Genomic DNA, 11,710 nt, shown 5'->3' with positions numbered 1-11,710 from the left:
GTTGCGCACTTTCTTCCATATAACGAACGTTCGCATTTTATGTTATATGGATGAATGCGCGTGTAGCGTTGTTGTTTTCTATTCCAATATTTTAAATTAAGCTTTATATGTATAGTTTTTGTTAGACAATCATATATAATATAATAAATTGCCCAAACCAGGTGACCGTAGCATTTTGTCGCGGGGTGTACTTTTAAAAATGTGAAATATATTTCAAGAATTTATTTGTGTATAATTTAAATTAAACTCTAAGCTGAATGAAACTTAGTTTAACTTAGTGGGACTTTCGGACAATACAGGCTATGAATTTATAGGCCAGCTGAAGAGATCTCAATGATAAGTTACGTTAAATTAAGCCTATACTAACTGAAGCCGGACAATGAATTGAACAATAAACACACTGCAGTAGACAACAAAATGGGTTTTGTTTGGTTACGGGAAAAGGGAGGTAATGCATTGACGGAAATGGTGAAAAGTACAATCAAGCTCCAAAAGTTACACTTTTTGTCACTAATTTGGTACAATTTAAAAATCTTAAATATCAGCACTGATGTGAATGTATGTCAGCGATTGGCTCACGCACACAACTACATTTTGCCAAAACAGCGAGACAGTGTTGGCATTTTTGGTACAATTGTACTTTGTTGATACAATTTCGTTTACAATATACTCTGCTACTACGCAGTACTTTTAGTACAATTTTGTGATGAATACTAAAAATATATGGCTCTGTAAATTTGTAGTTTACCTCGTATTTAGCTGGCGGATTACCGCGGATTGAATTTTAAGTTATTAAATGCGCGTGTTCTCTTTTTTCGCCCAAAAGGAAGTGACCGCCATCTTCCTCCTTTTCTCTTTATTCATTTTCTTTACACGGTTGCATTTCAATAATTTACTTGGACTAGTAGGATCAGGGTTGCATTACCGACTCCGAAAATTAACTAAATGAAATTATTTTATCCAATGTTACAACTCGGCCAAACCTGACACATGATCGGCCTCGATCAGAATAAAATCACTCAACTAATCGCTAATGGGTCCTGATCTGTATCCTCAACCCACACTTCCGGTTGCTGCCGCCACGTTCTCATTCGATGGGCCTCGATCACACCGTCATAGGGAAGTTCCGTATGCACTACGTATTGTATTGAGGCACGAATTTTTTGTTACTTCCTGTAGTAGTATCGACATTTCTCACGACTACAAAGTCTCCTACGTCATATGCCTTACTTTGGCGGTTACTCTTCGCGCTTCGCGCGGAATCGTACTCTTGTCTAGCAATGATTGAGTCAGATGCGTTCTTACGTATGCGGTCCAAGTCTCGTCCTTCGTCCGGGCATAGTTTCTCCTGGAAGTATTCCATAAACTCGTCAATTATCACACCTCGCTGCTCAACACCAAACAGGAGTCGGCTCGGGGTGTCACGGCAAGTACTGTGCCCCGAATTATTAATAGCGTATTCGACTTCAAGTAATTTCCTAACCCAGTCATCATGGTTAATAAGGTCCGTCAACTTCCCCACCATGGATTTTAGTACCCTATTCACTCTCTCCACCTGTCCACTGGCCTGTGGAGATGCCACGGCAACCTTCACATGCCCTATATTTCGTCTCAATAAAAATGATCTAAACTCGAGAGAAGTGAAACAAGTGCCCCTATCGCTGATGATTCGTCTCGGCCTGCTATAATAGCTAAAATACTTGTCGAGGGCCGCCGTGACTTCTCGAGTACTAGTTGAGTTAGTTGGATAGAGCTTGACATAGTTAGTGAATGCGTCAACAACAACTAAGAAATGCTTACGCTTTGACCTAATTGACGGCAGTGGTCCAAAGTGATCTACGTGGATAGTGTCGAACGGCAAAGGGGTTTTAGGGATAACGTGAATAGTCCTTTCTTTTGCATGATGCGGAGTGGCGTACATTATGCACTTCAGGCAATTCCTAACCTACTTTTCAACTTTTGGTCGCATGTTTGGAAACCAGTAATATAGCTTCAGCTTACTAAGGATCTTCTCCACTGATAGGTGACCCACCTTCTCGTGAATTACTTGTATCACGTTGTGCTCCATTTGGTTGGGCACATACAGAGCTATCTTACCGTTATTCTTCTCCTTGTATATCAATCCGTCTGCCAAGCTATAGTCTTTATCGTCTTCATTTTCTAATCGGCATCGTAAGGAGTCAATGTTTTTATCCCGCTCTTGGGCAACCTGTACTTGGAATTCCACGTCATCCGTGTTTACATGTTGCGCTACCTGCCTCCTACTGAGGGCATCAATATGACCCATTGAAGCCCCTTTTCTATATTTTATTTTATTATTATAATTTTAGAGCTCAAGAACCCACCTAGCTATCCGGGGGTTCAGTTGTTTTCTTTCGAGTGTCATCGTCAATGAGTTACAGTCGGTTATTATGGTGAAGCGTATGCCTTCTAGATATGTCCTAAACCTCCTAAGTGCATATATAATGGACAATGCCTCCAGTTCAAAACTATGATATTTCGACTCGGCACTTGAGGCAGTTTTAGAGAAGTATGAGACCGGGTGGAACTTATTTTCGTCTTGGCGTTGCAGCAATACTGCACCGAAACCTACACTACTAGTGTCACAATGGACCTCAGTCTCCCGAAGTGAATTGAATATAGCCAACACTGGGCTTTTAACTAGGCGGGACTTAAGTTCAGTGAATTCATCAAGGCACTTCTCGTCAAAGTCTAATGGTGAGTTTCTTTTAAGGAAGTTTTGTAATGGTTTTGCAATTTGCGAAAAGGACGGTATAAATCTGCGGAAATATGAGAACATGCCAAAGCAGGATTGTAGTTGTTTTGCATGCGTTGGAATCGGGAAATTTTGTATGCTCTTAATGTGGGAATCATTGGGTAATATACCTGAGTGTGACATCACATATCCTAAATAATTGATTTCATCATACCCAAACCTGCATTTATCTAAGTTGAGTTCCTAAACTCTAAAGGTAAGTCGCTCTAATACTAATTTTAGCAGGTCTTTGTGTTCATCAAAATTTTCGGTCGCAATGATGATATCATCCATGTAAATGATAACCTTACTGCTATCGTTTATGTCCCGGAAGATGTTGTTAATGAAACGCTGAAATACAGCGGGAGCGTTCTTCAGCCCGAACGGCATCTTCAACTATTCATATTGACCGTTAGGGGTCACAAAGGAGGTAAGGGGAATTGATTGAGGAGCCATCTGAACCTGGTGAAAACCACTTTTTAAATCCAATACGGAAAAGAAACGTTTATTTTCCAGATATTCTATGCAGTCATCGATTAGCGGCAGAGGGTAATTAACCCTAACAGTCAATTTGTTTAATGCTCGGTAATCTACACACATTCGGACCTTTCCATTCTTCTTCTTAACCAGCACTAGGCTATTATTCCATCTCTGCAGAGCTCATCAATGATAGTTTGTACTTGGTTTCTCTCAGCGATCGAAAGTCGTCGGGGCGCGCAATGGAAAGGTACGTCAGTCGTCAAGTGTATCTTCATTTTGTATTTAAATGGTTCGGGTGTCACTTCCGGGTTAAGATATGTCTTAACGGTAAGTCGTTCCAAGTCATTCCTTTGATTACCGGTCAGTCTAGTGCCTATGTCTATGTCGTTTCCACCGTGAGGAACGTCAATGCAAAATTTCTCAGGTACGTCAGCGGCGGCAGGTACGTCAACGGCAACAGGTACATCAGCTGCGGCACGTACGTCAACGACGGCAGATACGTCGTCAGGCTTATTATGGCAATCAATGGTAACGTCGCGTACCGTTACGTCTTGATCTTTAGCGTATTTTAATTCGTTTAATTTCATCACGGCCGAGTGTGCGTTGGGATCATTTACGAACTTCTCAGACTTATACAAGCTATGGTGAACACATTTCTTATTTCGAGCAATTTTTCCTTAGTGGACTTATCTGTTGTGCTAGTCAGACAAATGTTAAACTTATTGATGAAATCATCCCAATCGAGGAATCAATCCCAAAATAACTGGCAAATTTATGCTTTTGTCTTCAATAACATTTAATTCAATTTCTTTTTTTTTGTTCAAGAATTCAATAGTACATTTCATTTTATAAAGTATTTTAATTTTGCTTCCACCGATGCCTTTATAACTGGGGCCTCTATCAACCATATGTTTTTTCCCTAGTTGTTTTGGGACCAGTGATGCCTTTACAAAACTAATCGGACTGCCAGTATCGAAAAGAGAGGGTACTTTATAAGTAATTGGAACCGTAAGTGTCTTAAAAGCTATACTCACAGAGTTAAAAGCGCCAATTGCACCTGGTTGGTCGTCTTCATCCTCGGCAACAGTGGCTACTTCGCGTCTTTTCAGAAGCTTTACTGGATTTGGACATGAGCGATGGTCGTGGCCCATCTTCCAGCACCTGAAGCAGGAACCATCCGGTCTTAGTGGGAATGGACAGTTTGGTTTTATGTGCCCGTTCCGGGAGCAGTTGATACACTTCAGCTTCAAATCGTCACTTTGTTTCGGCGCCCTTGTCTGCCGCTGGTTAGATGGCTGCACCGCCCCGGTCTCGAAATATTTGTGTTGGTACCGGTTTATAAGGGTTTTTAATTCCTCTACGCTTCGTGCCGTCATCAGGACGTGGGCATGCGGGGTAGTGTTCCCGATGCCGTCTATTATGAAGTCTATCAGCTCCGTATCGGCGATATTAGCACGCTTCGCAATGGCCTGCATGGTTATCGTGTAGCAGTGGAGCGTATTCTCTTTCCTCTTCCAGCATCGCTGCGACAGCATTTTGTACACTTCTTGCCTTGTGATTCCCACGTCGAATTCGCTTGATAGCGCTGCTTTTAGCGCCTGGTAATTTAAGGAGGCCGTGGTCGATAAAAATACCCTCGCTGTACCTGTTAGGGACCGGCACAGGGCAAGCAAGCGAATATTGTCGTCTGAGGACTCCATTATTTTCTCAATATCTCGCAGAAAATGGCGAACGTGATAGGTTACGTCGTCGCCATTAAATTTAGGCAGAGCGTGCTCAATATCGCCGAATTCCAGGCGACCTNTTTTTTTTTGTTCAAGAATTCAATAGTACATTTCATTTTATAAAGTATTTTAATTTTGCTTCCACCGATGCCTTTATAACTGGGGCCTCTATCAACCATATGTTTTTTCCCTAGTTGTTTTGGGACCAGTGATGCCTTTACAAAACTAATCGGACTGCCAGTATCGAAAAGAGAGGGTACTTTATAAGTAATTGGAACCGTAAGTGTCTTAAAAGCTATACTCACAGAGTTAAAAGCGCCAATTGCACCTGGTTGGTCGTCTTCATCCTCGGCAACAGTGGCTACTTCGCGTCTTTTCAGAAGCTTTACTGGATTTGGACATGAGCGATGGTCGTGGCCCATCTTCCAGCACCTGAAGCAGGAACCATCCGGTCTTAGTGGGAATGGACAGTTTGGTTTTATGTGCCCGTTCCGGGAGCAGTTGATACACTTCAGCTTCAAATCGTCACTTTGTTTCGGCGCCCTTGTCTGCCGCTGGTTAGATGGCTGCACCGCCCCGGTCTCGAAATATTTGTGTTGGTACCGGTTTATAAGGGTTTTTAATTCCTCTACGCTTCGTGCCGTCATCAGGACGTGGGCATGCGGGGTAGTGTTCCCGATGCCGTCTATTATGAAGTCTATCAGCTCCGTATCGGCGATATTAGCACGCTTCGCAATGGCCTGCATGGTTATCGTGTAGCAGTGGAGCGTATTCTCTTTCCTCTTCCAGCATCGCTGCGACAGCATTTTGTACACTTCTTGCCTTGTGATTCCCACGTCGAATTCGCTTGATAGCGCTGCTTTTAGCGCCTGGTAATTTAAGGAGGCCGTGGTCGATAAAAATACCCTCGCTGTACCTGTTAGGGACCGGCACAGGGCAAGCAAGCGAATATTGTCGTCTGAGGACTCCATTATTTTCTCAATATCTCGCAGAAAATGGCGAACGTGATAGGTTACGTCGTCGCCATTAAATTTAGGCAGAGCGTGCTCAATATCGCCGAATTCCAGGCGACCTTGACGTCTACTATTGGGAGGGCGCTCCAGTTCTTCTATCTGTCTGCGTAGCGTAAGTATTTCCAAGCGCTTTTTAAGGGCCTTCACTTCTGCGTCTAGATCAGTGAGTACTATTTCGGTGGCATTCTCAGATACCAGAGCGGCAGTGTTATTGGCGATAGAGACGGCGGTATCGGCAGTGGAATAGGCAGTATAAGCGGTGGTGGTGGTGGTGGAATCAGCGGTGGCGGCGGCGGTGATAGTGACGGCAGCGTTGGTGGTAGCGGTATAAGCGGTGGTGACGACAGCATTAGTAGTACTGATGGCAGCGTTGGTGGCAGCAGTGGCGGCGATATCTGCGTTGGTGGCAGCGGTGACGGCAATGTCGGCAATGGTGCCGGCAGTGTTGGTTGAGGCAGTAAATGCGGCATCAGCGGTATCGGCAAAGGTAGTGGTGTTCCTATTATCACCCATTACGTTTAGCAGAAGTTTACGTAGCTGTTGCGTCGTGGCTTGCTTGCGTGGGTTGGCCATTTTTCGTGATTGTTGGAATGTATTAATGAAATTCGATGATCAGGGTAATAACCCAACACCTGAGCTGTAAATTTGTAGTTTACCTCGTATTTAGCTGGCGGATTACCGCGGATTTAATTTTAAGTTATTAAATGCGTGTGTTCTCTTTTTTCGCCCAAAAGAAGTGACCGCCATCTTCCTCCTTTTCTCTTTATTCATTTTCTTTACACGGTTGCATTACAATAATTTACTTATACTAGTAGGAGCAGGGTTGTATTACCGACTCCGAAAATTAGCCAAATGAAATTATTTTATCCAATGTTACAGCTCTAAAAATTCTCTTTTTGTTCTCGCCTTTTCGTATTTACCTTTGTAAGTTTTGAAAAACTTACAAATGACTTGAAGGAACCATTATAATATAGCTAAGGTCTGCTATCAGCTTTACATTACAAATTTTGAAAGAATATTGTTGATACTAAACTTTATTAAAACAAAATGTCGAAATCAGCTTCATATGGAAAAAATGTCTTCGTTTATTAAAACAATAGATTTTCTTAAATATAATAACTTTACGTCACTCACATATTGATAAGATTTTACTACTTATTTTATTAATTTTTTGAATTTTATTTATTTTTTATAAAAATGTAATTTGTTCTTTAACAAATCTGCAGATATCCAAGTTTAATACTTTGTGCAACATTAAAAAAATCTAGAAGCTTTCGTAAAAATTCGAGGTTTTCAATTTTAGTAGAGTAAATTGCAAGTTTAAAGTAGCTGCGACTTACCGCTGATTTTAGGCAATTTTTTATTTTTTTTTTTTGTTGATATGAGTAATTTTTTCCATACGAAGTTTGTTTGACGATTTTTTTATATGGAGAAAATGAGCAACTGCTTTATCAAAAAAGAACTTAAAAGACTTTGTTATATTAAAACTGAATGGGCTACGAAACTGCGTACTCAAAATATTTCTAGGTAATCTAATTAAAAAGCTTGAAATTTTTACGAAAGTGTGTTAATTTTTTTAATGTTGCAAAAAGATTGAACTTTGGATTTGTACGGCTTTTTTTTAAGTATAAACTGTATTTTTATAAACAAAATACATAATATTAAGATAAATGGTCAAATCTTGTCAATATGTGAGTGTCGTAAAGTTTTGATAAGCACTTGAAATGCTATTAAAATGTCAAGACTTATTACCGAATCCAAAAAGATGCCTGTTTTATCCATTAATAATAACTTTGTTGTTGAGGTTGTGCTAGCGCTTTTACGAAAATGCATGTTGACGGCAATAAAATCAATAAAAGCTCGATCACATCCTCACCGCATGAGTGTTCGAGACACCAACTGACGGTATGCAGTTTTATAGTCGATTCAATTTTAGTATTATAAAGTGAAAGTGCAGCTAAGAACTCATGTTGATTTTTAATATTTGTTTGCATTTTCTTTATACAAATTGGATGTACAAAAATTTCAGTATGGAAGAAAAAGTGCAACACCTTCAACGAAAAAAGTTCTCCAAAATCTAAGCGAATTGAATGTACTATCTCGATCATTTAAACATCTCGGACTCGCCCACCACTAAAAATGATTATTTAAATCTAAAGTATATATTAAATGATATTTAATATTTGCTTTAAAGATGAAATTTCGACAAAATTGTTTAAACAAAAATGTTAAGCGCATATGTAGAATGTGGAAGCGATATTCTTCTGCTTGCGTTTCTATGTTTATATCATTTATCAGTTTAAGCACATACGATTAAATGTAAAAAAAGATATTTTTAATTGCGGATCCGAAAGAAATATTTATTAGTTGCATTGAGTTACGCAAAAAGAGAGCCGAGAATCAATCGATTGTGCTGAAGGTGCCGGCTGCTTCCGAAAGGGCCGAAAATGGCACAATGCACACTCATTTTCCATCACTGTCACACATACAATCTCACTATTCTGTTGACTTCGTTTTCCCCTTCCGATAACTTTTTGCTTCCGCGCTTGCCCAGCACCGCTGTGCAAAGCTTTGCACGCGCAGTCGCCCGCGACACATATGTGCTGATTTGGGCATCCCTAAAATAGATAAACGTTCAAAGAGCTTAATTTCATTGAAATATGTATATTATGCACACTTGTATTTGTTTGAAATGGTTTGTTATCGTACATTTTGTTAGGTGAAATTTTCAACTTTAACAACAAATGACTCGTAAACTATGAGTTTCCTCGCCGTCCGGTTTCCAGGGATGTGTTCGACCCCCTCTACGCCCTCCATACACTTTTCGCACTTTCTTTTGATGCATTTAACGCAAATAAATTGAAGAAATGATTATTATTTGTTTTTGTACATTTGTGATGTATTAAGAGAAACATATGTGCAAAATTGTTTATTTATTTGCAGTATTCCGGTCTTCAAAATTCTGCACAACAATTTTGTGAAGTTAATGCATATAAGATGGAAGAAAACGAGTAATGGAGTCCTTAGTTTGCGTGAAATGCATCAAAAGAAAGTGCGAAAAGTGCAAGTGTTTTTGCAAATAACTCTTTAATTTATTAAAAAAAGTTATTCTGAGCCACTGGATTATTAGTATTATACCACTCTCGAAATTTTTCGTCCAATTTTGGCCGTGTAAGCTTAAGTGCACTACTACCAAAAAGTAAGTCTCTGCCGTCGGATTATTATTATTGGCGCTAACACACGTCGATTGATACCACTCTCGAAAGGGCAGTTTACATAAGACTTTCCTCGCTTTGCTTGACAGTTAGAACTTTGACAACAAAGCGTGAAACGTAGAAGGTATGCTACAATAAACGCTTCAACAGCTTTTGCGTTCTCATTTTCTTCCATATTTTATACGTGTAAAATAGATAAAAATATAATAATATGCATTAATAATACCAATAATAATTCCTATTTACCTCATTTTTGTCATTAAACGCAAATGCAAGCGCACGAGAAAAGATACATGTAGACAGCTGATTGCCAAAGAACGCAAAACTTGAGAGTTGCAGTTGATTTTGCTTCGCTTTGCTTTCCTCGCATTCTATTTAGCAAGACTCGTATAAAATGATGTATTGATTATGAAGCAAAGCGAAGCAAAAGTCTTATGTAAACGCCCTGAAATCTTTCGTCCGTTTTTGGCCGTGAAAGCTAAAACGATGTATCCACGCAAAGTGATTCGCTCTCTCATTCGTGATTGGCGCCCGAATTAAGAACCGAATCACGTAATTCGCCATACAAAATTTTGAGAGCGAATCACTACATTTGTAGGTGATTTAGATCCAATCAACATGCGAATCAAGAACGATTCGTTGTTTCTCTAAGTTTTATCGATAATGGCTGTCAAAACACATAGACCACACACATCTCCACCAGCACAAACATTTGGGGTGTTCACAGTTCGTTCCAAATTGTGTCTGAAAATGTAGACGTCTACATTTTGAGACATCTATAGCATCAAACTGTGAGCACCCCTTTCTAGCAGTCGACGCAAAATCGTCTCAAAACTTTGCTGGTGTTGCCAGACATTTCTTCCTTGCGTGCATTTTTTATATGTCGCCTTTCGATTTTGTATCTGAAAAACTGTAATTATTTAACTTAATTACCAATTCGTAATATTTGTTATTTCTTTTCCTTGATTTGTTTCTTTTCATCAGAAATTGCGCTCAAATTAAATGCAAATACAGAAAACGTGCCCAATAAATAAAAAAATTTTCTTAGTACATTCCCTTCAAAACCAATGATTTTATGGTATTCATGAGAACGTTTTATTGTTTATGTACATACGTTTACGTATTTTACACTTTTACAAATTCATTCCACGTGCACATGTATTGCATTTAACGCAAATATGTATGCACACATTTTCAGGTATACATCTTAACAAAAACATATTTAAGTTATTATTAATGGATAAAAGAGACATTTTCTTTGGATTTAGTACTAAAATTTGACATTTTAATAGAATTTCAAGTGCTTATCAAAACTTTACGAGAAGATTTGACCATTTATCTTAATATTATTCAATTTTAATTATTTTTTGTTAAAATACGCTTTCTATTTTAAGAAAAGCCGTACAAATCCAAGGTTGAAACTTTGTGCAACATTAAAAAAACCAACAACTTTCGTAAAAATTTCGATCTATTTAATTCGATTTCCTAGATTTATTTTGAGTGTGTGGTTTTTTAGCCCATTAAATTTTAATACAAGTAAGTTTTTTAAGATTTCTTTGATGAAGGTGTTGCTAATTTCCTCCATATAAAAAAATCGTCGAACACACTTCGTATGGAAGAAAATGGCTGACATCGTCGACAAACCAAATTGCCAAGTTCAACGGTAAGTCCCAGCTACCTTAAACTTGCACTTTATTACACTAAAATTGAATGGGCTAAAAACTAAAGAATATTAATAAAGCTCGAAATTTTTACGACAGTATGTTGGTTTTTGGGTGTTTCGCAAAGATTTAATCTTGGGTTTATACAGTTTTTCTTAAAGAATACATTATAGTTTATAAACAGATAATTAAAATTATTGAATAATAAAATAAATAGTAAAACCTTGTCAATATGTGAGTGCCGTAAAGTTATTATATTTAAGAAAATCTCTTCTTATAACTAACGAAGACTTTGTTTCTATATGAAGCTGACTTTGACATTTTGTTTTAATAAAACTTAGTATCGAAAAGTTTCTTTAAAAATTTGGCTAGGCAATGTTATACGGGTTCGTTCAAGCCATTTTTCAAAACTTACAAAGGTAAATACGAACAGGCGAACTGTGAATTTTCAGAGCAATATATTTTTAGTATTCATTACAAAATTTTACTAAAAAGTACTGCGTAGTAGGAAAGTATATTGTAAATGAAATTGTATCAAACAAGTACAATTGTACCAAAAATGCCAACACTGTTCTGTATACATACTTTTTTTCTTTTTTACTTTTTTACTCTTATTTTATCTTTCAGCTTCGCTAAAAGCACTTCTACCAACGCTTGGCTTACCAAATTTACGCCAATTGATAAAATTTTGCGATTTAAATTCATTTTCAATAATGTAAATAACGATTCGTGTTGAATCCAAAATCGCCTCGTCTGAATAGGGATGGCAACTTTTTCACTTTCAACTTCTCATTCAACTACGTATTCAACTTTTGTTGCCTGTAAAATCGCCGCGTGCGAATGCCCTATTAGCTAACTCAAT

General features: G+C 38.4%; 2 protein-coding genes across 2 annotated transcripts; both read right to left on the bottom strand.

The window, feature by feature from the left end:
* Nucleotides 1–4,075: 4,075 nt before the first annotated feature.
* Nucleotides 4,076–4,970, bottom strand: LOC108359021 (uncharacterized). The gene is made up of 2 exons (XM_017610631.1): nucleotides 4,270–4,970; nucleotides 4,076–4,198 (listed from the first exon to the last, which is right to left on the bottom strand). Exons 1-2 carry the CDS (start codon nucleotides 4,933–4,935, stop codon nucleotides 4,190–4,192), a joined length of 675 nt encoding a protein of 224 aa, XP_017466120.1. The 5' UTR covers nucleotides 4,936–4,970; the 3' UTR covers nucleotides 4,076–4,189.
* Nucleotides 4,971–5,074: 104 nt separating this feature from the next.
* Nucleotides 5,075–6,545, bottom strand: LOC108359017 (uncharacterized). The gene is made up of 2 exons (XM_017610628.1): nucleotides 5,265–6,545; nucleotides 5,075–5,193 (listed from the first exon to the last, which is right to left on the bottom strand). The coding sequence occupies exons 1-2, from the start codon at nucleotides 6,543–6,545 to the stop codon at nucleotides 5,185–5,187; spliced, it is 1,290 nt and encodes a 429-aa protein (XP_017466117.1). The 3' UTR covers nucleotides 5,075–5,184.
* Nucleotides 6,546–11,710: the final 5,165 nt, after the last annotated feature.

This window comes from Rhagoletis zephyria, unplaced genomic scaffold (genome assembly GCF_001687245.7).
Source record: "Rhagoletis zephyria isolate East Lansing unplaced genomic scaffold, Rhagoletis_zephyria_1.1 Rzeph_scaffold_00326, whole genome shotgun sequence".
Taxonomy (NCBI): Eukaryota; Metazoa; Arthropoda; class Insecta; order Diptera; family Tephritidae; genus Rhagoletis; species Rhagoletis zephyria.
Note: the sequence above shows the minus strand (reverse complement) of the source record. Positions and strands in the feature narration are given on the sequence as shown.

Excerpts from the sequence above, each read along its gene's own strand:
- LOC108359021 (XM_017610631.1), bottom strand. The coding sequence starts at position 4,935 with ATGGAGTCCTCAGACGACAATATTCGCTTGCTTGCCCTGTGCCGGTCC.
- LOC108359017 (XM_017610628.1), bottom strand. The coding sequence starts at position 6,545 with ATGGCCAACCCACGCAAGCAAGCCACGACGCAACAGCTACGTAAACTT.